The sequence below is a fragment of the Paramacrobiotus metropolitanus genome, unplaced genomic scaffold, assembly GCF_019649055.1.
Source record: "Paramacrobiotus metropolitanus isolate TYO unplaced genomic scaffold, Prichtersi_v1.0 Parri_scaffold0000021, whole genome shotgun sequence".
Lineage (NCBI taxonomy): Eukaryota > Metazoa > Tardigrada > Eutardigrada > Parachela > Macrobiotidae > Paramacrobiotus > Paramacrobiotus metropolitanus.
Genome location: NW_026570241.1, coordinates 1,352,422 through 1,378,310, shown reverse-complemented (window position 1 = coordinate 1,378,310; position 25,889 = coordinate 1,352,422). Strand labels below are relative to the sequence as shown.

The 25,889-nt window shown below is 41.4% G+C and overlaps 5 protein-coding genes across 15 annotated transcripts; 3 read left to right on the top strand and 2 right to left on the bottom strand.

Moving 5' to 3' along the window:
• Positions 1 to 3,011: 3,011 nt before the first annotated feature.
• LOC129586530 (uncharacterized) lies at positions 3,012 to 8,326 on the top strand. Of its 8 annotated transcripts, none has more exons than XR_008690138.1 (6): positions 3,012 to 3,343; positions 3,610 to 3,868; positions 4,085 to 5,129; positions 5,279 to 7,163; positions 7,303 to 7,605; positions 7,961 to 8,326. XR_008690138.1 is itself a non-coding variant. In XM_055479813.1 (3 exons), the coding sequence occupies exons 1-3, from the start codon at positions 6,910 to 6,912 to the stop codon at positions 8,160 to 8,162; spliced, it is 759 nt and encodes a 252-aa protein (XP_055335788.1). In that variant the 5' UTR covers positions 6,752 to 6,909; the 3' UTR covers positions 8,163 to 8,326. The 8 variants fall into 8 exon arrangements, 1 of the variants encoding a protein (XP_055335788.1); XR_008690140.1 differs by having other exon boundaries at positions 3,610 to 3,983; XR_008690136.1 differs by lacking the exon at positions 3,610 to 3,868 and having other exon boundaries at positions 4,996 to 5,129.
• A 675-nt stretch (positions 8,327 to 9,001) lies between these two features.
• LOC129586596 (uncharacterized) lies at positions 9,002 to 11,390 on the top strand. 2 transcript variants are annotated; one of them, XM_055479921.1, is made up of 5 exons: positions 9,002 to 9,040; positions 9,226 to 9,417; positions 9,487 to 9,759; positions 9,881 to 10,201; positions 10,860 to 11,390. In XM_055479921.1, exons 3-5 carry the CDS (start codon positions 9,506 to 9,508, stop codon positions 11,119 to 11,121), a joined length of 837 nt encoding a protein of 278 aa, XP_055335896.1. In that variant the 5' UTR covers positions 9,002 to 9,040; positions 9,226 to 9,417; positions 9,487 to 9,505; the 3' UTR covers positions 11,122 to 11,390. The 2 variants fall into 2 exon arrangements, with proteins under 2 accessions (XP_055335896.1, XP_055335895.1); XM_055479920.1 differs by having other exon boundaries at positions 9,009 to 9,040; positions 9,226 to 9,759.
• Positions 11,391 to 11,899: 509 nt separating this feature from the next.
• Positions 11,900 to 18,030, bottom strand: LOC129586550 (BTB/POZ domain-containing protein 2-like). Of its 3 annotated transcripts, none has more exons than XM_055479846.1 (10): positions 17,131 to 18,030; positions 16,447 to 16,569; positions 15,700 to 15,856; positions 14,906 to 15,084; positions 14,453 to 14,588; positions 13,956 to 14,125; positions 13,177 to 13,450; positions 12,650 to 12,777; positions 12,461 to 12,568; positions 11,900 to 12,397 (listed from the first exon to the last, which is right to left on the bottom strand). In XM_055479846.1, the coding sequence occupies exons 1-9, from the start codon at positions 17,286 to 17,288 to the stop codon at positions 12,481 to 12,483; spliced, it is 1,413 nt and encodes a 470-aa protein (XP_055335821.1). In that variant the 5' UTR covers positions 17,289 to 18,030; the 3' UTR covers positions 11,900 to 12,397; positions 12,461 to 12,480. The 3 variants fall into 3 exon arrangements, with proteins under 3 accessions (XP_055335821.1, XP_055335820.1, XP_055335823.1); XM_055479845.1 differs by having other exon boundaries at positions 12,461 to 12,572; positions 12,654 to 12,777; XM_055479848.1 differs by having other exon boundaries at positions 12,461 to 12,572; positions 12,672 to 12,777; positions 17,131 to 18,029.
• On the top strand, positions 17,224 to 25,729 carry LOC129586549 (uncharacterized). Its single transcript, XM_055479844.1, has 12 exons — positions 17,224 to 18,117; positions 18,586 to 18,979; positions 19,139 to 19,196; positions 20,058 to 20,318; positions 21,598 to 21,726; positions 21,875 to 22,255; positions 22,579 to 22,701; positions 23,293 to 23,858; positions 24,146 to 24,229; positions 24,494 to 24,565; positions 24,638 to 24,812; positions 25,203 to 25,729. Exons 6-12 carry the CDS (start codon positions 21,929 to 21,931, stop codon positions 25,440 to 25,442), a joined length of 1,587 nt encoding a protein of 528 aa, XP_055335819.1. The 5' UTR covers positions 17,224 to 18,117; positions 18,586 to 18,979; positions 19,139 to 19,196; positions 20,058 to 20,318; positions 21,598 to 21,726; positions 21,875 to 21,928; the 3' UTR covers positions 25,443 to 25,729.
• On the bottom strand, positions 18,497 to 21,394 carry LOC129586551 (exosome complex component RRP40-like). Its single transcript, XM_055479849.1, has 4 exons — positions 20,963 to 21,394; positions 20,132 to 20,305; positions 19,555 to 19,703; positions 18,497 to 18,966 (listed from the first exon to the last, which is right to left on the bottom strand). The coding sequence occupies exons 1-4, from the start codon at positions 21,179 to 21,181 to the stop codon at positions 18,684 to 18,686; spliced, it is 825 nt and encodes a 274-aa protein (XP_055335824.1). The 5' UTR covers positions 21,182 to 21,394; the 3' UTR covers positions 18,497 to 18,683.
• Positions 25,730 to 25,889: the final 160 nt, after the last annotated feature.

Genomic DNA, 25,889 nt, shown 5'->3' with positions numbered 1-25,889 from the left:
ATGTGCATATGTGTAAAGAATATGGGTACGTTGCTGGCAGGGTTGACCATTGTGCAGAATATGAAATCGATCAACAGGGAATGTGCGATTAACAGTCCGGAATCGGTGCGTAATGTCCGCAGTCGCAGTATTACAATAAACAGTAGGACGATTAAGATCGCACCAACTGCGCCGATGCCGCACTGAACCGCGATCCAGATTGTCAGCTCCACCGCTGACACGGTTTTTTTATCTGGCATGGAAAAATTGGAAGCATTCCGGATTACTTCGTACAGCTGCATGGGTTTCTTCCAGCCCATGCAAAAGAGTAATTTGAATTGCAGAAGTAATTTAACCAATTTTTTTAACAAATGTTCATCGATCGCTTAAAGAAACAGCATATGAATATATCTTTAAAAGTTAGGGGTGACTCGCTATTTGTTTACAAGCAAAGCTAATGCAGCTGTGTAATACTCGTAATCTTTTCGCAGTGTATAACGTTTAGGTATGCTGCTGTCCGGTTAAAACCCCTCATTAATAATATTTGGTGTGCGGCGCAGTAAACTCTCTGCATGTCATTAGGTTTCTCGTCCTCCCAGCGCAGTCTGGTAATTCTTCACGGAAAATGCCATCAGATTATTATTGTGCATACCGTAATTATCGAAATTGCACCTCCCCCCATAATAAGGCCCCCCTCCGTAATAAGCCCCCCTCCCACAACTCGTTTGAAAAATAGCGCCTCCCACCGAATTTACCGCCCAGGGGCGTTATTAAATGTTAAGCGCCACAAAATGATAGATATACCGCAAACTGCTTCGTAATAATTGCTATGATTTAATGAATAAACAATAAACGTTCACAAAAATAATGTGGTGCTATGCTCCTGGCTCCAGAATGCTGTTCGCAAGGTTGTGAAACTGCAAACATCGATATCTACTGCGTTCGGTTTCAATAGAACAGGATGCGCAGTTGTTTGAAAAATAACGGCCCCCTCCGAAACATACTGTTTGAAAAATAGTACCACCCCCCGAAATAACGCCCCCTCCCCGAAATAAGGTCCCCACCTCCAGGACCTTCAAACTATTTGCACCCCAGGGGTGCAAATTCGATAATTACGGTATCTTATTACATTTATTATAAGAGAGCGGATGTTATTAGGCAGTTAAAATCTGCAGTTATTAGGCCTCTGACTTCCAGGTGTACGCGCGCAAGGAAGCACGTGACTGCATGAAATCCTACCGCAAAGGTGAAGACAGCCGCAAACTTTTGCAGCATCTCTAGACGTGTGAGTTCTGAAGAATCTTGCCGAAAGCGGCTTTTATAATGTGTTACTCTTCCTGAGAAAACTGCTTTCCCGCGTCTGTCGTTGTATAACTAAGAATTAAACGTGTTTATAATCACCAGCTAAGTAAATGCGTTGCAGTGTAATGTTCCTCAAGGGTGTACAAAAACGTTTACCTTCTACCCATTTGGGTATCGCATTACTCATCTTAATGTAATATCTGAGACGTCATTAATATCACACTTTGCAAAGTCGTAACAGTTCTGCGAAAACTAGTATTGGTTTTATCAAAACTAGTGTAGCTAGTATTGTAACGACAATAAATTATTAAGCGTAAAACGCAGGTGAGCGTAATAAACAGGCGGTGACAAACAAGGACGCTCCAAATAAAAGTCGAGTTGCTTGGATAATCAGGGAAGAGTATATGAAGCACAGGTACTGCAATGCTCGTATAGTATTTCGTAGGTACAAGTATTCGTTTGTTAGTCAACTACTGCACGGAAACGCATACTGTAGATCACATAAAAGGAAAAAGCCAAAAGGAAGGATTTTCTCAAACTGAATTGCATTTCCGAGTGCTCTCAGTTTCCGCAAGGAGTTTTGTACTGTATTAGTATATGCCGAGCTGTAGAATACATCTATTCTATAACATAACGCTGTACATGTCCTTAGGCAGCGGGTTTTTTTCGGAAACGCCTTTATTTCGCTCAGTTAATTAATTATGAATCATCTAATCAGCGGATTTCGGGTTAGAAACTTTTGGGCTTCGAGAAAAAATATTGCGAAACAAAAACCGTTCTTGCTCTGTATATAATTTTACACGCTTTTTATAAGCTAGCGCACAATAGTTAAGGTGAAACCTTGAAACGGTGTGGGAGCAGACGTATGATAAAGGAACGGAGGATCATTTATCGCGATAGCTTCAATTAGCTAGGATCAAATTTAGCATAAGCCAGCGCACACTAAATTAACCTGCAAGTTAGATACTTAACATTAAAGATAGAGCAGGTATTTACTTCGAATTGCCTATATTTTAGGACATTTTACCGGTAAAGAAAATTTTGGTACTTAACCGCAACCATCCGGAAGGTGTGATGCACACAAAGTGTACATCGCAATGACCGATGCAGTCTGAAGCTTTTTTAGGCATTTGTCCGTTTTGTTGTTATGAGGTAATTTACCGTAATTTAAGAATACTTACGATTTTGCCGTTCTGGGCACATAAAAGCGTACTGAGACGATTGTGCAATGTACTCGTACTCTAGTAGTTCTTATACCTTTTATCGCAGCCGGAAAATTCGCGCCTGCTGTTATTTCTGAAATCGCTATTGTACACACGCCGAAAATACTTCAAGCGTTAGGAAAATGCATTCGAATTCATTAATGAAATCTCGATAATCTATCGTTGACGTCCCCAATTACACGCAAAGACTTTTCTCAGTTCTCTGCAAAGCAGAATGTGGATTGTTATTATTGCTACAATGTTGTTATGCAGCTACAGTATTACTCTGAATTTCTTTCGTTTTACCGCAACGGTTAACAACTGAACACCGTTTGTAGCTGTTAAGGGCCTTTTCCAGTTGCGATTCACGATGAACGGCCTTTGCTCTGCGTTTGCTGGACTTTACTTTGTTGTCCTCGATGTTAATTTGCGATAGTTAATCGTGAAACATCTAAACTTTATTTTGATGGCTTCTAAACTGCAAAAATCTTCTGTAAACGAAAGTTTAAATTAAAGTGAACACAAGATTTCTGCTTGTAGTTTGAAACAGGAAGCATATAATTATTATCAGGGTACGCTTCCCATTTACAACAGCAAAGTATTAGTATATTCCACAGTCAGTAACCATGCTTCTGACAAGCTCTAAGTTTCTGAGAGCATTTCTGCTGGTCGTGATTTTTCACTTAGTTACTGCCGACAATCCCGACTGTAATGTACTGGCCGAAAATTATACAGCGACCTTCAGTTCGAATAGTCCAGGGCCTCTCGTGTCCTTCGATGAAACAACGCCTGCTGCATGCGTTCATGTGCGAGCCGGACAACACCACTGATGTGGCACCTCTTATCAACGATTTCTGTTCGTAAGTGGACTACAACTGCTGTAAAACCAACTCACACAATATGATCTTCTGTGTCTGGACGTTCCCCATAAAAGGCAATACAAATTACTGGGATGAAAATGAAATTTTACAAATTTCCTGCTATTATCGTTCACTTAGAATAGTTCGAAAAACGGACTATTCTAAATGAACGATATTAGCAGGAAATTTGTAAAATTTCGTTTTCATCCCAGCAACGGGACAGCTGGGTATGGATTTTTCTCAGCCCTGCCCGACTGGTACTGTAGACAGAAATCTTGGGCACACTCCGGACGTCCTTCTGGCGATAGCTACCTTATGTGAAACCGGTGACCTTTCCAAATACATCAGGGCGATTACACCGTGCGTACGGAAAGCACAGCCAGTGATGTTCTCAGGAATGCGCCCAAGAGAAGAATGGGAGCTACCAGTAGACAAGTGGATCTCCGATATAAAATCTGTCACTGAATCCTGCCAACAGTGCAGCTCTCCCTTCGTGTTTTTGGTCAACAGACCGTTTCTTTGCCGGTAAACACACCAACTGGGGAGGCATCGCAAATTATATTGTTTTATAGACTATTGTTGTACACATCAGCACAAGTTCACAGCTGCCCGGACGTGCACCGCAGCGCACTGTTATCCAGTGAGCACTATATTGTACATGCGAAGCGGTTTTAATTTTCTATCACAATTCGCAATACTGAATATGAGCCGAACTCTGAACAGAGGAGGGTTGTATTGCAGGTTTTTACAGAGCGTGCTGGCATATGCCAATGGCAAACAGGGTAGAACTGTGTTGGAGACCTGTGGACAAGAGGCGCTGGATGTATTCTTGGAACTGTGCGAGAAATCGCTGTCAGCGCTTCACTGCGCTGAATTTGGAAATAATGTTAGAACATTTAAATTCATGAAAGTGACGTATCAGGACGGCAAGGTGATAGGTTAACGACAAGGAAATCAGCTATAATAGTGCGGACGCATGTTCACTTTTAAAACCGCTGCGACATTATTGCATGATAAACGTCTAATCCTTATCCTGTCGGCATCACGGAAAAGCAAAGCAATACCAGAACCGTGTACCAGAAATATCGAGTAGACATTAAACTTTAGACACTATTTACGCTCCCGGCTACTTTAATAACTTTAATGGCAATAGCCACCCAAATAGCAATAACTGCAAGCGCTGGTACGCTTTAATAAGATAATTTACCCTACTTGCTGCACTAACAAGTCTCTTTTGGTTTGTATACGGCTGTCGTACGGGTAGTACCAGTTTTATCAGAAAAATAAACTGGCTGATAGTACGAGTAATTAATTATCAGCTAATACCCAAAATTGTGGCTCATAGGTCGTAGGAGTCATAACATCTGATTTTTCGGCATCCATGTTTAGTCGGAATGTACCAAAACCGCAATATAAACATTATGCGCAAATGATTGCTGGGTATTTCGTATCTTTGAGCGACGGCAAAAGTACTCTGGCCATTTACAGTCAAATTTCCCGCTAGATCGTAATAATTATTATTTTACCATGGATGTGCAGAAGGTCGGAAGCCGAAAAAGATAGCTTTTAATCAGTAATCAATCTCCATGCACGACGCAAAAATAATAGGGTAGTTATTCTGTACGATATTTAACGAATATTGTGAGGGACAGAGACTGCGTACGAGGATGGCTCACGAAGAATACCTTCACTTCGGTGGACAGAGCAACGACTTACTCAGTGATGCCGATCTGGGTGCACAGCACAGCTATTTCACGAGGTTCTCCTTTCTATTTTTCGCATTTCTGTACGTATCATATTTCCGTAATGTTCTGTGCGAGTGCTAAGAACATTTTATTATGTTATGTCATGCTTTATGTTATTTCTCGAAACAAAAACCCTTCATGCTGTCTACACAATTCACACGCTTTTTTATGTCGCACAAATAATATGCAGGTTCTACCGACGAGCTAGTACGCACTATTGTGCCGGAAGATTGCCCCGACGAGCGGTCTGTCGTTGAGCTGTGCTGGGAAGAACGTACAGGAAAGAGTGCACCTGCGATGGAAGACCGGAGCAACCAACGCTTGTGGTCGGATATGCTGACTGCCGGGAAACTGGAAGCCTTAAAAGAGAGCGCCGACGTTATTGCCTCTGCTCGTCTGTTGGCTGCCTCTGCTAAGGATGCCAGTGCCTGGTTGTTTGCATTGCCGGTCGCCAGCCTTGGCACACTGCTGGACGATGCCGGTCTGCGGATCGCTGTTGCTTTGCGGATGGGGGCGCCTATTTGTAAAGAGCATAAATGTCGGTGTGGTGAAATGGTTGATACATGCGGCTTACATGGATTGTCGTGCGTCAAAAGCCAAGGAAGGTTCAGGAGGCATGCGAGTCTGAATAGCGTGATTCAGCGTAGCCTGGGATCATCAAAGGTGCCGTCAATCTTGGAGCCTCCCGGACTGTGCAGACTGGACGGGAAGCGGCCAGACGGCTTATCACTCTTCCCATGGAGAAATGGCCTCCCTCTGATATGGGATGTAACAGTTTGTGACACATTCGCTACTTCGTATATAGCTGGCTGTTCAGAAACAGCGGGATCGGCTGCTGAAGACGCGGAAGTGCGGAAGCGGAACCTATATTCCGAACTCACTGATCGGCATTTTTTCCAGCCAGTGGCACTCGAAACTATGGGAAGTTGTAGCGAAAGTACCCACCAGTTCATCAATGAAGTCGGCCGGCGTATCAAAGAACAAACGGGAGAAGCGCGCGCTGTTCAGTATTTGTGGCAACGTATAAGTGTGAAAATTCAGCGCGGAAACGCGGCTTCTGTCCTGGGGACGGTCGGGTGTTCTCGAGAGTTAGAAGAGTTATTTTTCTTGTTCTGATTATTGGGTATTTAAAGTTTTAACGTAAATGGCATTGGCTTGTACAAGTTGAGAATATGCAGGTGGAATGGTGTGGTAGCGAATTAAGATAAAGAAACGGAGGGTGTGAGGCTGGTCACTGTAATAATGAAATATTATGCCGCCACGCCACGTGATGGCAGGGCAGATGCCATTTCAAAATGGGATCGTAGACAAACCGTTTTTCGATAATTCCAAGCCGCTGCTTTTTATCAAGCATTTTGGCGTTCGCACAGCAGCAGCAGCGCTTTTTCGCATACTTCTACTGAAGCTCCACCATTTGTGACCTAGAGCCCTGACCGGTTTACAAAACAAAAGATTAAAATTAAGGGAGCATTTAAACCATCCAACGGCAGAGTGGACTTTCCTGGATTTACCGCAACGGTTGGAGAACGATTATAGCAGTTGTCAGTTAGTTATTTGCGATTAATGGGAAAATGAGGCGACCTTTGCTACCCGTCAACAGGACTTTACTTCGTTGTCTTCGATGTTAAGTTGCGATAGTTTATTGTGACACATCAATGCCTGCTTTTCGTTGACTTAAAGACATCAAAACATCTTCGGCCAAAGAAATTATCTGTAAGGCCAGGCGAGATTTCTGCTTGTACTTTTAATGTGAATGTAACCGGCATTCTGAGATTGGGTTTCCAGTTTCCAATTTTCGTATTCCGCAGCCGGTAATCAGTCATGCTGTTAACAAACTCAAAGTTTATAGGAGCCATTCTTTTGGTCGTGACTGCATTACAATTTATTACGGCCGATAATACCGACTGTGATGTATTGGCCAAAAATTACACAGCGGCCCTGGACACCTTAAGTTCAAATTACTCCATGGTGCTGGGCTTGACGTGTCCATCAACTAAGCAAAGTCTCCTCCATGCCTTCTTGTGCGAGCCGGACAACTCCACCGATGCTGCTCCTCTTTTCAGCGATTTCTGTTCGTAAGTGCATCGCACATCTACGTATCTAGTTCGCGAAATGCTTTTTCTGTGCACTGCAGTGCGCTGCAGTGCACCATAAAATTATTGTTCTATAAATAAAAAAATCCACAGTTATCGTACGTACAACGTTTGTGCCTAGAATGGTTCGCTCGACGGGACAGCTGGGTACGGAGTTTTCCCGGCAGTGTTCCAGCAACAGCATCGAGAGATCCGTTACGTATACTCCGGATGTCCTTCTGGCGTTGGCTAGTTTGTGTCAAACCGGTGACCTTGCCAAGTACATAAGGGCCGTGACACCCTGCATACGGAAAAGAGAAGACGAAATCGGCTTACCGTGGATCCTGAGCCCGGCACAGGAGTGGGGCCGCGATATGATGTCTGTCACTGAATCTTGCATGTGTTTTCCTAATATGTTCAGGGTCAACAGACCATTTCTCTGCCGGTAAGCAAACAGTGTAGATGATGGCGAGCGACTGCAGCCGCTCGCCAAAAAATACGTTCTCGATCATTGGTTAACATATACTTCAACCGTAATTGTACGTATGACCGACAGACCCTATATCTGTGTTTCTACGTTTTACCGCAACATTGATTCTCTGACCCCAAAACCCCTCGATCGACGGTTACCAATGCAATTATAAATCTTCTTCGGCAGTTCTCTGAAAAATTTCTTTCCATGAATCCATTTTTTTTCTGTATTTATGCACGCTTGTTTGTTCTTTGGGTATGAATGCCACTGCTGTAGTCATTGTTAGCCGAACTGTATCAGCGGTGGAAGGTCATGCTCGTTGTTGTAGGTTTCTACAAGGTGTGCTGGCATACACCAACGGCGACAAGGGTAGAACTGTTGTGGAGGCATGTGGACAAGAAGCGCTGGATGGCTTCTTGGAACTGCGCGAGAAAGCATTGCTGGCTCTTAACTGCGCCGAATTTGGTGATTATGTTAGAACATATAAATACATGAATGTCAAGTATCAGGACGGCAAGATGATCGATTAACGAAACGGAAAGCAGTCTTAAATAATAGTGGTGTTCCATAGCTTCAGCACCTGAATATTAGTAATCCCAAATAATGTATCCTGGTTTAATGGTCTTTGTTCTGCTTTTGCTTTTTGGTACGCTACGCCGCCAGTGATTTACCGGAATAAATTATAGCGTAAAGCACGCCGTAATAATTCCCTTGTTTATACGTACTGCAGTACAAAATGCCCTGTACCTGATATCCATAAACAGCCGCCTAGGATACGGTAGGAAAAGGAAGATGCGTCACCGGTAACGCATAATTCCGGCTGATTTATACTTTTATGTAAATGTGCTCACAATTCCACTGCGCACAAGTCGCACACAAAAATTAGATAAATTCATAATTCTAGAGCAATTAACAGTTAAACCAAAGACGTACAAATGCAAAATAATCCTATCATGTCGTATGGAAAAATATTCTAAAAATTTTTATTTGTGCGCAAGAATCGGAAGAATGAGTAGAAACCGTAATTACCGCTAAAAACAAATCGGTAAAACTCATAAAACAGTACCATGTATGCTCCACTGCAGTGAAAAAAACTGTAAAAATCTTAAAAAAAGTGTTTCGTACATCATACAGTAAGTTTTAATAGTTTATAACTTTATACATGTACTCTGTTTATTGTGCTTAGGTTTCACTTCACATTTTTCATATGCATTATGCAGGATTAGCAGCACACCAAGTTAAATTTTTTCATGTAAATATATGGAAATAAACTGGTCGTTAAATTATCTACAGTACTTAATTAGCAAGCTCTAGGCATCAGTTGTACTTAATATGAAATATCAGCTCTTTAATTATCACTCTGTGGCGGCTGAGTTTTCGCATCCAAGGGCATGCAAGGTTCTAACCGGTAAGATACTTACACCAAAAAATCTATAGAAGTACTCAGGGATCTGTGTTGGGCTGGTATCGGGTTTCTAGACTAGGTAGTATCTATGTATACCATAGCATTTCATATGCAACCGTTTGTCAGCCATGTGGCTGGCGCTTCTGCTTGAATCAGGTTTCGAAAACGGATAATAGTGCATTATGCAGGTGCGGACTGCCTTTTCTGGTTATGCCGCAAAACGAGCAAATAACGCCCAAAGCAGTTGTTAAGAAGGCTTTCCCGATTTCTCTGATGCTAAATTTTGTGACAATTTATCGCGTTGCACGTAGAGACTTGACTTTAAAGGCTTGTGGAATGACTGGCCCTGCAACACCTGTTCGATCCTAAAGTTATACCTGGTAACCAAAAATATTAATATCGTCTTTGTGAACTTCGCATAACACTTCGAAGCTGTGAATTCCCGGCAGGTTTCTTTAGCTGGCAGTTATGCTGCTAACCGGCTCCACCTTTTTGAGAGCTTTTTCTCTGGTCCTGTGCACACTGCCGTCAGTCATGCCCGATAATCTTGCATGCAGTGCACTCGCCGCGAATTATACTGCGGCACTGAAGGCCATCGATTCGCAGTACGACATGGTCCTAGGACTGACGTGTCCTTCCACTAAACAAAATGCACTCCACGCGTTCTTATGCGACCCGGACAACACCACTGACACATTACCTCTTTTCAATGATTTCTGCACGTAAGTAGCAAGGTGATCAAACATGATTTTCTTGTTAACGTTTAAGGTGCTTCTACTCAATATAAAACTTTGCATAATAGTGAAATTCCGAAGAAAACATGAGAAAGTTGTAAACATGTAGATTCGTCCATTCCACGGGCCAGCTGGGCATGGATTTCTCTCGCCAGTGCCCGACTACGCCAGTCAATAGACCTATTCCGTTCGCCCCGGACGTTTTCCTGGCTATCGCTACTTTATGCGAAACCGGTGACCTTGCCAAATACATAAGGGCGGTGACACCCTGCATCCGGAAACGAGAAAGTTCCCTCTTCAGAAAACCACGTGTACGCCCGCCCGGGAGCGGGGATCCTGGAGACGAGTGGGGTTTTGATATGATGGAGACCACGGAACCGTGCAGGTGCTTTCCCCGTAGGTTCATGGTGAATCGGCAATTTCTTTGCCGGTAAGCAAAGTCTATGTGGGTAGGTATCTATATTTGGGAGTTCGTCGATACACATTAATAATGTTCGCCATGCATTCGCTGCTGACCATGGTGAGAGTTTAAGTACTCAACACATTACCACCCACATTCGGGTGTTGTACGCCGTTTTATTTTCAGGCAAAACGAATGAATCGTGATTGCTTTTTTTCGTATTCAAATTTTTTTTCGTATTTGTATAACGTAGGTATACTCCCAAGTTCCTCTATAAGGACATGAGGTGCAGTTCTCGCGTATGATCTCGTATATGCGGTGTATTTCATGTAAAGTGATTGTTTCTTTAATACTCGTATTTAAACCTGAACCGCACTTATATAGTACCATTCGACTGCTTTCGTTACAAATTGCAGTGTATTTCATACTTGTGTACAAAGTACTTCCAGTACTTTTCTCCATATTCAAAAATTTTAAATCGTATAAGTAGTGCCACGTGCTTACGTTACTACCGTGTACTACACATTGTCAATTTGGCACAAACTACGGAACATACTTGGTAGTACATACATACTACATATACAAAGCAGCGCCGATTCTTGTTATTGAACAACAAAACCTTCTAATGCCGCCGGCCTGATATGTGGGCCTAACTGTAAAAACTTTGACCGTTTTGCCTTGTATGTAGGTTTCTGCAGGGCTTGCTAGCGTATGCCAGTCACGACACGCCGTTTGTGGCGACCTGCGGACAAGAGACGCTGGATATCTTCCTGGAAATGCGCGAGAAAGCGCTGTCAGCCCTTAATTGTCCCGAATTTGGGGACTATGTTAGGAACTTTGATTTCGGAATTGTCCGGTATCAAGATGGCAAGATGTTCGATTTTGACCAAGCTGACAGTCAACCATGGCAACACAAGTCTTCCGTGACTCTCCACGGTTTCCAAAATTAAATTATTGTTACGTACATCCGAATGTTGCTGCAAGCTAAGTGTCTCCCGGTACTTCTACTAATAACCATGTACTTATTTACTTATTATCTACTTCCTTACTTATCCCAGTCATACCTTTAATAAGTATCGTAGTACAAGTACAAACTTAGTACCAAAACAGAACATTATTATAACAGAAAAACTTCCTCTATGCTATCCTGATAGGGGATAGTATCCATTACACACCCTTACGGCCTTACTTATTAATTTGCTATGCTGTGCTGTTAACCAACGAGAGCATCTTAACCTAATTGAGAATCAAAGGAATAAAAGGGCTTGTACAATCAGTAAGTAATTTTCAATATTCTAACGTAAGAAAAGAAAGTACCGGGTACGCTATAATTTTAGGTATACAGTTGACATTGTGTTCTGCCGACATGCACAATCATACAAAAAAACGAAAACAGTATAAAACTGGTACAATGAGAAACACACAGGTGATTTACACAAGCACTTAATGATCGAGAATCTACACTAACGTACGAGAATCGCACAATTAAAAATCGTATTAATAATTACTGTCACTTTTATTATGTACTAATAATTCTGTTAATTAATTACTATTATTACTTCGTTAATAATTTTTATTTCGAGCGAAATTCCCGCGATAAAAATCGAAGTGGCTGAGCTTTTATATTGTAGCGATTACTGCAGTAATCAAGTGCAGCACAGTAGCACTGTAACAATAGCGATTAGACATCTCAACAATTAATTTACCAATCGAAACTGGATAAAGAAAATACATCTTGCAGCGCGCGCATATTTTTACCGTGATTATATCCCACAAATCCACACTGCCCCGTTAATATTCCCATGATCCCATCAACCCAATAAATAACAACACCCAACGAAAACCAACCGTCTGCAGAATATAAGAGCTCTTCAAATTAAAACTAAACCGTTAGAAACAACAAAAAAAGAAACCATATGAAATCCCGCTATGTATAACCAACAAAAACCCAACGCAAACCATTATTCAAAACCTGAAATCCACTCATCACAGATACACCGACACGACAGATTTGACAAAAATAAACCGGCCAACGTAGGCGCTACAAGATTAACACCGTGGAACGGATTCATAACAAAACGGTTTTCCAGAAAAGCGTATGCGGCCGCGTGGATCGGTCGGAAATATCCTCTGCGATCCTTGTTAAAAATTCCCGCTGACCTTTTAATAAAATGCGATCGCGTTCGTCGCACCGTAAGATTCTTTTGGTATACCTTAAGCAAAAGCCTGAAAAAATAAATAAAAATCATATTAACAAAATTGTGAACGAGAGAAAGGCGCATAACACACCTATTTCCATAAAAACAGATTCACGGGCTTTCGAAGAATAAATGCGCCACTTGACCGTTAAGGTTGTTCTCATACGCTCTCTTCTCGGACGTCTCATCGAAAACGTAGCTTCCTAATCACCAACAAAACACGTTGCAAATACGCCTTCATTTTGTTGAAAATACACACATTCTATGCATTTACGGATACCTACGTGGTGGCTTTCTAATACCTTGAGGGTTGAACGCATGCATCTGGATTTTCACTTCGTCGCCATTTTTTAACCGAATGTCGTAGTAGAACTTTCCGTTCACGCCCTGCCAACACGTTTCCCAATCCTAAACAATGAACGGCATTCAAAACGATGAAATACAAAGTTCATAAACAAGACTAAAAAAGGCAAAACGAGAACCATATAAAGCGCGCATTTTATAAAAGTATTATAAATTACAAATGATAATACGGTTTTCAATAATAAAAAATAGGCAAACAACATAAAACAAAATAGGCAAACATTTATAAAAACAATTAAATTCTATGGACAATATTACCTAAACACAGTTTGTAAAAAGCATATATTAATTTTCATTTTATTACACAAGCTTTTCAACGATAAACAAAGAAAATAAGAAATACACACAGTTGATAGATTTACGCTACCAAAACGTCAGTACCGCTGGCTAATAAGACGATGCATGCGACACTGTAACTGATCAATCAAAAATTCAACAATTTACCTTGAAATAGACGGCCACACCATAATTAACCTCCACTTCAACGGGAATGGGTTTCTTCAAGAGGATTTTCCGGAACAGCGGCTCTTCCGACCAGCCAAAATCGCGGAAACTGTACTCTTCACTGGTCAGCACCGAACGCGGGAACACGGAGTTAAATCCCGAATGCTGTGCCTGACAGATCTCCACCTTGGCCGAGACCATCCCGTTCCAACCCTCCACATCCGACCCGAATAATCCCAACCCCACCAGTTTCACCGGCTTATCGGCACGGAACCTGTAATAAATTTCTTTCATTTGCCAATTACTAGAACATTAATTTATTATTACAGTTTATTTATTATACAAAAATGTTGCTAGCCGCATTCCTTTATGCTTTCTTTCAGATCTATGTATTAAAAATCGTACAGGGGCATGCCAATAGGTGTAACTTACAGGCACAAGCGACGGATAAGGTCAAAATAATATACTCAGATCAGTTAGTGCTATGATAAATTATTGACACATGTACAGATATTTTCGATATTTAAATTATTCATTCCAATACAGATAATTTAAACGCATATCGAAACATGTTTTCTCTGCTTATTCGTTCAAACTTCACACAGAAGTGACAGAACCAACGTAATTAAAACTTTCAGCTGGAAGGAACAAACAGTTAATGAGGCGTTCGATTTTTTAAAAAAACATGTCACAGGCAAACTGTACAGCAGAAACTGCTTTTCATCCAGTTTATCCTTGAAATTCTGTACCTATTCACAATTTCACAGCGTGTTACTTACGCCACGGCGTATTCCGGTGCCGTCCATCCCTTCTGCAGTTCGTGGAAGCGTGACAGCATGCCCATACAGCGCGGTTGTTTAACGAACGGCGTCGATGCTTCCGACTCGGTGTAGCGCTGTTGGAATATATCGTAGATTTCCTCCTTCGACAACAGTCCGTTGTCTCCATTCTGTAACACAATTCTTTAGTCCAATGTCAGCTAATACGACACACAACCGGAAGATACCAACAGAAACATTGTGAAGACACCACGCATTATTCAAACAAAATCATAGTGAAAAAACTTCAAAAAAGCGACAAATTCGAGTAGCGCAAAGCCGACACAATCATTTTCATACTGTGACCGGAAAAAAATATCATTAAAATATGATCGCAGGACTTCAGAACACAACACGAAAATTCTAAAAAAGCGACACCGTGGAATACATAAATTAAAGCTCAAACAAGCAAAACGTTAAACACAAACAAATTCAGTCATGCAAAAAGATGGCCTCACCTTGGCTGGTCCGTTCATGAGGTCGGCCGGCGCCATCGCGGCATACCGCACCAGATACAGCAGATCACCGAGGATCTTGCGCCGGTTCTCCGGCGTCGAATCCACATGCTCACTTAAGCAGGCCGCTTTCGACCACCTTCAAAAACACGGGAAATGAGGAACAAACGAATTCGAAGAAAGAATGTTTTTCAATTATTTTATAACACATGCTAACAGGTCATAGCTACAATAATTTTCGATCATACGAGGATTTAATGATACGAATAACTTACGATTAAAATTAATAACACGTACAAGATTACGTACAATACTACGGGTAATATACTTACGTAATCATACGTAAGTATTTTTATTAATACGTATTTACTTTAATGTATAGATATAACACTTGAACAAGTACTTCAATGTACATGTAATACAGATTTGCTCTATATAGATATTGCAACTCTACACCTTTCCACAGCGTCGTACACGTCCTTCTCATCCGCCAACAGACTGTCCCGCTCCAGTATCAGACGAACGGTCTCCGCGTCCACCTGCGCAATGCTCTCAGTCTTCATCAGCACCGGACTCCAGCCGTCGAACACTTCCAGACACACGCGCACCAGACCGTCCGCGTCGAATTTCTGGATCTGCAATATGACAGCGTGTCCACGTATGTAAAGTACTGGCGATTTTAACGCCACATATGCTTTCAGTAATGCTTCCTCTCTCAGAGCTAAACTGCACTCAAGACGACGTGCAGAACTGAATGAATTACTAGTAACAGATAACCGATCCCTTCTCGCTCACACATTTGTATCTTCCGCCTCCCACGGTTCAGTTCCGACGGTTCAGTGCCGACGACGGTTCAGTGCCGCAATATAATTTTTTTACCAAGAAAATTATTAAAAATACCTCGGGAATATGGGTGGGAACTGGGAAGTGACACAAAGCACATCGAAATGACATATTGCTCAGCAGGCTAAATTTATCGTTGCATTTATCGATTGAAAAATCTGCATCCCTTTTTCAGGAAGAAAATTATTATTAATGAGAAACGATTTCGAAATATTGAGTATTTATGCCAGTTATCATGCGCATAAACTTTTTCCTTCACGAATTTGTTAAAAACGCAGGAAAAGTTCATAAAAATTTCACTAATGTCAATAATATGTAATCGCGCCCCAAAAGGAAAAAAATGCGAATTACATACTTTGCCACAAGCAAGTCAACGGTAAAAACCGCCTTAGCGCAAACTTCCGTACCTGTGCTATCCATTCTACACAGTTCTCCGGGGTCAGATTGTCAACAACATAATCAACACACTTCTGTGTCAACACCGGCATCCCATATTTCCGCGAGGCATACAAAAGTGAGAAGACACTGTCCCAGTCTATTTGTACTTCACCAAGATAAATGTACCTACAATAAACAGGAATTATTTTAGGAAAAACTATCTGACACCTGCTGCATGCTAGCATTTAATAAGAACGTTCCCAAACCGGCCTGCAGAATCTTTACTAGGATAAGTCATTTATTTCGGAAAAATAACTGTCAGTTTCTTACAATGCCAATTTATAAATTTATAATTATACTTGTACGCTAGTAGACTGCATTTATCACGTCTTCCTTAAAGCCCAAGTTCTACAAAACCGCTTCAAAGCAGATGAAACTGCATCAGTACATTCAAGCAGATATTATTTTTGTACAAAAGACGGCTCTTAAAACTTCTCAAAAACTCAGGTCCAGATAAAAATCAAAACTGTAAAAAATACAACTTAAAGCTTTGAGCAGACCCAGCAGGAAAAAATAGCGTAATACGGCAGTAAGAAAGCAACACAGCTCAAATTTTTTTCGCAACTTCCCATTTCCGTACCCAGAAAAACATAAGTGCACGGTAGTACAGTGTGTCAAAAATTATTCAGAAAAAAAGAAGCCACAATAGAGATTATCGGTCAACAAGCAGTAAATTGTGCCTATCGAAATTATATTTTACGAACGTTCATTCTTACTTCAGCACACTGCGGAAGGTGTCCACATCCATATCGCTGACGCGAACCGGCTGATCCGCTGGCTCCGGAACACTCCCGTAGAACATGGTTTCAAACACCAGACTCCCCGACGCCAAGATGAATCTAACCCGCAACAGAAAACACCACAAAGTCGAATTTATCAGCAAAAGAAACAGCAATAATTACAGCGACCAAGCGACGTATCGGCACAAAACTCATGTAATAAAACTGTAAAAAAAGCCACAATGCAATACTTAATTAAATTAACAGTATTAATTTTATCAACAACAACAAATATAAATGGATTAAATTCGTAATTTACGGTAATTACAGAAAAAAAGTAGAAAAAATTCGTAATTCACAGTAACTCGTAATAATAATTCGTACTTCGTAGCAATTAAAAGTTTAACTAAAAACAACTGCAAAATAATCATACAAATATATGATGTCGTTAATCTGGCAATGAGCACCATGAAAACATAATCTAAAAATATTTATACGCAACATCGGAAGAACAGGAAAGTAAAAAGGAATCGATTCGAAATAATTAAGCGTAAATGAGTACAAACGGTAATTACTGCTGAAAAATAATCGATAAAACCGATACAATGATACCATATCTGCAGAGCTTTCGGCTTTCCGGAGAAGTGTTCCGTCGTTAAATAATGTAAAAATTCCCCCTACCGATGCGCTTTGACGGGGACGGCCTCGTCGGACTGCATCCCGACGAGGAACGTTACGTCGCTCATGGGCGCGCAGTCCAGCAGATGACGGTTGCGCTCCTGCAGACTGCGCATCTCCCCCTGCCAGCCCCACACGGCCGACGACGCATCCATGGTCATAACAACAACAATCCAGAGATTCCAAAAAAAACAAACAATATGTCTTCCTTATCCTTAAGGGCTTCCCGATTCTGCAGAACGATCGTGGATTCTTCACGGGCCAAAAGTCAAAAACATCCACTACGATGCACAAAATCCTCCAGCGCACCCTCAGCCAGAAACGATAGACACATAGCAAATGTCTGCTTGGGGTCTTCACTTAGCAACCATCAACGTGAACCATTTATTGGCGAATACTTAACATCTGCGCAGTCCGCGCACGGTTTAAAAGCACATCACTAACATCAGCCATAGTATGCTGCTACCAAAGACTGGCTATTCGCCATCACTCTGACTTTGCCCATCTTCTCCCCAATAATAAGGCTAACCGCCCAAAGGCTTCCATATTTTGATAGCAGGGAATAATGGGAATGGGCAGGTAGGTCGTTCTTCCGAGATCTACGCCAAATCCGATGGCAAACGTGGAATCGATTATACAGTGTAGGATAATCACTCCATTTCCACACGGATAACGCTTCACAACGCAGCACTTATTCACGCTCGACAGATCGCGTAATAACACGTGCTTCGTAAAGGGAAATCCTCCAGCATACACGGATGATACACCACATCCACATTCATTGTATTCATCTTCGATAAATTGTACAGATTTCGATCCGGATATCTTAGTCTTACTTAAAATTAGAACGAAGAAGCAGCCAGGAATTAGAAAATGGGAACGAACGAAGGAAGAAATGAAATTCAAAATTGGAAAAACACGACGTAGTCTGCCTTGGGATTATGATTGTATCGAAATTCGAAAGCATCGCATCCCCAAGGCGGCTGTTACGTACGCAGCCTTAATTACAATTCTATAAGAGCGTACTGTACTTACGCACTTTATTTTATCTGGAACAAGCGACTACGGAGTGGATTACAATTTACAGTCCTTTCTTAAATTCAAGTTATTAAATTTTATATCATTATTGATTAAATTATTGCATTATTACAGTATTCGCAGTACAGTGAAGCGAATAGTAGCTGGCTAGCTGCGAATTGCGGTGTTATTAAATGCGTTAGTGCAGTATAAATATCACTTTTACTTCCGTAAATATTTATGTGAGCCATTGACATTGTGATGTCCATGTGCATGGTACTAATTGTAAGTATGAGTAGTATTCCCACCAGAATGTAAAACTTTGCCGAACGAAACCCACTTCCGGAGCCGCTAACGATCGTTCCGAATTATTTTATTGTTTTCCATCCATTTGCCAGTGTTAAAATGCCAACAACAAAAATAAAGTAATTCCATTTTCAGAAACGGAGCACAATGTATCAAACACTACCGTATTCGCTGCACACTGCACAGTGATGAAGATATGTAAACAGCTATCAATCTCGACCAAACACGTCCGACTACGCCACCTTCGTGACCCAGTACTGTGTGTTATCTTCCAGCGGGACGTCGTCGGTGAGGCAGGCAATCTGCTGCAGCACCGCTTCGCCCAGCGCTTTAATAGCTTCCGGACGACCCGCGGCGGCTTCGGCGTCCCGTAGGAGGAGGTAGAGGAGATTCTGGCTCTTTTCATATCCAGAATAATACCATATCCGTCCGTTAATCCCCACCGCCCACTCCACTTGCACCTTCGTTCCAATATCCGTGATCATCGTGTGTTCCGCAGAACCATCGGTTAAGCATCTGAACACACCAAGTAAATTAACATATCCAAGTACACAAATCATAGCATTTTTACGAAGACAGGTTATTTCAGTTAAGTATTTTAAAATTATTCAAACTTTTTAAATTTTTTGGTATATTTATTATGACTTTATGGTTAATTAAATGGAAAGCATAATTCAGGGTGCTACAGGTAGTACCGCCAAATCAATACTCTCAAACGGAAAAGCTACGAGTACATCAAAGCGCAGGTAAATTACAGAAGGTAATCCCAGTTGGAAATTTACAAATGTACAAATGATGAAGGTATTAACATATTTTACTAATTCTGATTATCATCCCTTGATAGAACGTACAAATCTCATAAGATAAGGGTTACAATAAAACCTAAGAGGAGCGAAAAGGATGGCAAAAGGAAGAAGAGTAATTTCTGATGGAAATCGAATGCAATTAAGGCGAAACATCCTATTTTGATCCAACAACCCAAAAACCACGATCAAAACACCATCGGCATCAGCTCAAACTGGCAGCGCACCCCGGTCGCATCGTGCACAAATAAATTACCATTCCATGTTGATCCATTCGACCCACGTTATTATGGCCACGTACCTGCGCACAAATGCCAGACCGGCTCGATACACGCCTCCCGTCCGCCGCAGAGGTCCCCAGCATCCCGTCCCGGCGCTGTTGGTGCACGTCAGACGCACCGGGCCGTTGGGAGTGACGCGCCGGATACGGCAGTACACCAAATCACCTTTCTGTAAATTATATAAAGCAGCACTATACAGATATGCCAGTAGTGTACGTACTCAGTGCTTAAAATGACAGATAAACGAATCGAAGCCAAAAATGCAGAGTGCAAATACTATAGATACAAACAACGAAGTATCTTTCATCGCTCCGCAATACATTTTGGAAACAAACGATAAAAACAGAAAATATTCCAATACACAATGCCACAGGAAAAACTGCGCATAACTTGCAAACAACTCATGAAAGTTAACAGTTTATACAAGATTTTCAGTACTTCTATAGTTTTGTTCGTAATGTGTACGTCAATAATCGTTAGTCGTATGTAAGCAATAAGCAAACCGCATTTATTTATTTGACAGAAAAAACATAGCTGCCAGAAAGATCCACCGCACTGCTATTTGCTACAATGAAAGCACCGCGGCTGCAGCCTAACCTTCAAATTGGGACGGTAGCGTTTCGTCGCGCCACGGAAAGCCAGAACCGGGAGGAAACCATTCTGGCGCTCCACATTTCGTCCCAGATCCACGACAAAATACTGCTCGGACAATTCGTGTCCCTTCCGCTTGATCACCACACCGACCACATCATCACCCGCCGCCGGAGAATACTGCAAAACAATCGTAACGTATAAATCAAGAACTCTGAAAGCAACAAGTAAAAGTGTAAACCTAAAATAAATAAATAACAACAAAAATATCTACTAGTACTGTTAACTGTTCTATAAAAATTCACGAAGTAAAAACATTTTTTATAACATTAGCAAAAGATGAAAAAGTTCCAAAAAAACTGAAAAAGTTACGACAAATTCACAAATGAAACAGAATAAGTTACGGTACAAGTAAAAATAAATGAGAGATATTAACAGTAATGCAATATCCCTACCAGAACGATAGTGAATGTGTCCAGTTTAATAGATATAGAACTTATATTAGTTATATAATATTAACAAAAAATCATGACGATACAGTTAAAAGTACACAGATTAATTATCATTTTCAGAATTTTAATTTTCATAAAATACATAATTAAGTACCCGTACTTAAAAATAATTAACCTTAAGTACTCGTACTTAAAAATTTACGCACACATCAACCTGGACGATACCATAACAAAAAGTAGGCTTAAAAATTAAATTAAACTGCATTATGTGTTCATGTGAATTCAAAAATCAGATGAGCGCAGTCTACAGGAAACTCGAAACGCTAACCACTCCGCAGAGTACTTAAATGCACCAGCTCAAAAACACTGGGATCTCTTAACTAACCGATTCGGATTGCGTTTCCAAAAAGAACGTCGACGGCAGTTTATAATGCACGATTCCCACACGTGTGGCAAAGAGATTATCCCCGGATTTACGGATTCCCGGGCCCAGCGTCAGGGTTTTTATGGAGGAACTCTCAACTTGGAACACCTTATCACCAGGAATGCACAGCTTGCGACTGTCGGCCGTGTTCTCGTTCTCGGCATCGATATCCATTTCCATCGTGGCTCGCAACTTTTGACTGCACTATGCTGCATGCACAGCGAAAGAAATGCCGCAAAAGTCAAAACTACTAAACCATGCGAGCCTCTCTCCAGTAAATTACTAAAAAGATCATACAATCACAGTGCAAAACAACGAGACACAGAAATTCAAAAACAAATTAATCAGAAACACCAGATCACCAGATGAGTAAAAACTGAAACAGTTGCGATTTTTCGCCTTCAAAAAGATTCAAAATTTAATGAAGTCGTAGCAGTCCGACCGGAACCGGAAACTGCAGGCGTGGCGTGGTGAAGCACGTCACTCTGGGGCAGCTCGCTACGCCACTGGATAGCGTGACGCCGTAATAAAATCGTTTGGCAGAATTTGGCGGGCACGTATCGTTTCATGCAACACGTGTACGTCACTCGACCTAGATTTTTCAGTACGCAAAATTGCGCAAAAGATGATTCACGGGCCAGACAGCAAACATCTCTATTTGAATTTGAAAAACGATTTTTATTCCTGGCTTCTGTTCCAAATTTTCGTCACCACAAAGTCCATGGGTATGCGTTGGTAACGTTGTTAGTTCTTCATCTTTTTCGACATATTGTCGAATTTATTGTGTCCTCGTAGCACGCAGCAGTGCATAATAATACCGTAATGCCTTTTTTGCGATAATAATTCAGCGTGATCATTATTTAAACTTCGCAGGCATTGATTGTGCAGTCACAGAATCACTACGTTGTATTCATCGACTACTGATTGATGCTGTGCGGTCTTTCCTGTTCTGTTCCACGATGTCGTTTGATCTGGCCAACTACAAACGCATCATGTCCGACGCCCAGCTGGAAGCCGTCAAGTGCGAGGACGGCGAGATTCTCGTGCGCGACAGCCCCTCCCCCGTCGCCCCACGGACGCCCCCCGGGCCCCACGCCGCGGCGGCGCGGCCATGGGATAGTCCGCCGTGGGCCCGCTGCAGCCGCGGGCGTGGATGGGACGCAGGACCTGGTCTATCCTCTGCAGCACGCGCTGGACGAGGAGCACCAGCGTGGCGAAGTGGATGATCGCCGTGAAACCCAGCAGCAGAATGAGGTAAAACCAAAAAATCGATTATTTCCTTGAATTAATTGCAGTTTGTTCGTTAATACAAAATAAATGAAAATTTAAAAAAATATTTTATTTATCAAAATACGCTCGAGCCGAGTTATTACGCATACGGCGTGTCACGCCTCACGCTGAACTAAAGACCTTAAGGATATCCGGCCATTGCACTACGATGCGTATATGTATATTACCGTGCGCAGTATGTTTCCGTTGTAGTTTACTGCGATCGAACGTGTACCAGGCGGACTTGTTCACGTTAAATATGTTGTGTTGACAGTACACTTTTCCAGTGTAGTGCTTTTTGATTGCAGAGAGATGCGAATTCTCGTGGGAAATCACCGGTGTGTGTGTTTGGTGTGGGTGGGGATGATGTTGCGGACATGCCCGCTCCCGCTGCGCCTCGCACCCCCGACGAGGCAGCACCGCCACTTCCGGTACGTTATTTTTGTAGGAAACAAATTCACAAAAATTCCGGTTTACGATTTCGTGTAACCGGGGAAATAATTTATTTCTAATTTTAGAATTATTATGCAGTTTTATTTCATAATATGTATATAGATAGACAATTACGAGCAGGATGAAGTGCTAAAAAGGGTGACATATCAGATAAAATAAGGAATCGTATCGTGAATATTTAAATTACTACTGGAATATTTGGTAGTATATGTGAACAATTTTAATTAATGTACACTGTACAGTACCCAGACTACAGAGTACGCGACCGTCGGTTTTTTTAGTATTACTAAAGAGGTATGAATTCAAAATTGCAGATACATACAAGTGCATATGTGAATTGTGATCATTAATTGTGGTATGCTAATTATTGTGATTATTTATTAATTTCTATTACAGGTTTACTGAATTTTTTCCCAAAATTGTTCTTTAAATAATGCGTAAGGATGACTCTGTTATGAGGGAGTTATTATCTATTATAGTAAGGAGTTTATTATGAGAAACAAAGGAGACGAATCAAAATTGTCAAAATATTCGAAATTTTACTAATTTTCCCCGTAATTGGCTTGTAGAAAATTAAAAAGGAAATTAATCCGTACACCGCAGCGGACGGCGGTCCCTTGGTGGTGGACCACAACGACTCCTTCATCCAGTATCTCAACCACCGCGCCCACAACCCGCCGGGCACCGCCCAGTGCTTCCCTCCCGACCCCAGAGTGGAGCGGATCCACGCCTACGCCATGGATCTTCTCAACAGTTCCTCCAGTACGGAGGCACCGCTGCAGCAACCGGTAGCCGGACCGTCCCACGCCGACCGCAGCTTCTCCCCGCTCAATCCGTCCTTTATGCTGCGCTCGGTGGGGCTGGCGACGGAAGCTTCGCTGGAGAAGCTGGGCAAGATCCATCGCATGTTGAATCAGTCGGGTGGCATTATTCCGTCGGAACCGGAAGCGCAGTTGGCGGCTGTCGAAAAGACAGAACGAGAGAGAATGGCCGTGGAGGAAGAACGGGAGAGGTCGCGATTGGCGGAGCAGGAAGAGAGGAGACAAATGGAAGAGCGGGATAAAGCGTTGTTTAAGACCATGTCCAAGGAGGAATTATTGTCCTGGCTGCGCTTCCAGGATTACACCGTGAATCGGTACCTATACAATTTACCGCTTTAAAATAAAATAAAATAAGTTTTTAGTTTTACGTAAAAAAATTAAATAAGTTAAATCTGTGCGTTGATCGTTTTAAAGAGTTAGTACCATATTCTATCTGTACTGATATTACAGTATTACGTACTTTAGATACGATTTTTGAATTTGCTCTAACACGCATATAAGCTTTGAGTAATCTGGTTGATCGTCCTTTTATTTCACTCACACTTCGTGTTTGAATGGTAGAGTACAGAGTCGGTATTAGTAAAAAAGTGTGACATTGTAGACGGGAACGCGATCAGTGCTCGGACTATCACCAGCGGGTTGTTGCTGCAATAGTTTATTTTTTGTCTACAATGCAGCCAACAAGGTATGTAAATATTCTTGGTACGTACAAACGGTACAATAAATAATCCTAATACCATGTATGATTAAATAAGAAGGTACGTGAATAATTTGTATACGTTAGTAATATTACGAGAATACGTACAGTACGAGTATATAAAGTATGGTTTCTTGCCTTCTTGAATAATTTATTCTACCATTTATTTTCACTGATAGATCTGATCGTGTTGATTGTTATTTTACTGTCCTGTTTTAGGCATTTTCTGCAGTGTAATTCTTTATATTTCAGCGTTGTGGATTACGACCCATTCAAATTGCCGGTAGCGAGTGAGGCTACTGCTTATGCGTCCCTTATTAAAAGGTACAAATATACGCCCAAAAAATGAACCTGGTTTTTTTATTTAATGCAGTGAATGTTTTCCTTTGAGGTTAGGCCGCGATGTCTGGATGATATTTTAACGATGATCCAAGGTTGGAATTTTGATTATGACGAGGTCATCAATCAGCTGCTGCTGATTCCGTTAAACGCTGTCATTTATAATAAACCCACCGATCTCATCACATCGGAAGCCATCAGAATGTTTGCCTTTATCGAGTCTGTTCTCAAGGTAAAAGTTTAAAACTGATTCAAAAGCGTTTAAGTACTGATTTAATAATTTTAATTAGTACTTGAAGTTTTACAAATACTGTAGTTTATAGTCATAAAAAAGTGAGCTTTGAGTTTTTTAACTGTTTTAATAACCGCAGTTTGTTTCCTGTTTTCTCGATATCTGAATGATAAATGTAATTATTTGTGCATTACGAATTAAAATGCTTTTTTGAATAGATTTGAATGTATCGCTGATTCGGGTTGAATTATCTTTAAAATGCTAATTGAATGCTGATTTTGTATTAATTACTGAATAATTAAAACGCCATTTATTTTATGTTAATTAAAAAATTTGCTGGATTTTCTCGGTTTGTGTGTTTGTATTTTTAAGTTATGATTTTCCGATTAGAACACCGACGCCTTTGATCCGGGTGCGGAGACACCGACCAATGTGTCCCTGGAGGTGGACACGATTTATCCGGACGACACGGATGACAATGAGTGTTTCATTCTGGACGCCGGCAAGACACCGCGCAAGCGGAAACGCGCCTCCCCCGATTCAGCGCCCAGCACGCCCGCGCAGGATACCAGCGCAGTGGCGCGGCACAAAAGGGAGCGCCAGCTGCGCAACGTCTTCTCGGCAGTTTGATTGAGCGGCTAAGAGAAGGATAATGGTGGCTGAAGCCTCGGTGGCAGACGAGCCGGGGAGTTTGGGTTGTTTTTTTTGTGTTAACAATATTTGCTGCTTCGCTAATATTGTGATGTTTTCGTTTTTCAAGGTTTGACGTTTTTACGGGGTCATGTGAATATTTCCTTCTGTTGTGAAAATACAGAGAAGTGTTTATCGTCTGGGGCTAGCGCACCAATCGTTTTCTGTGCTGAAAATATTTGTTTCTGGAAGAATTGATTGAAAAATGCATTTCTTTCCGTGCTTGAGATGAGAAATAAATTTAAAAAAGTAGCGATGAATTTTTTTCTGTTCTGACGATGAATTAAACAGCGTAAAGCATACCGACAGGAAAACGTAAGTTATTTTATCTATTCAATTTTCAAAAATACATATAGTATAACCACTGGGAAAAAATGCAATAAAATA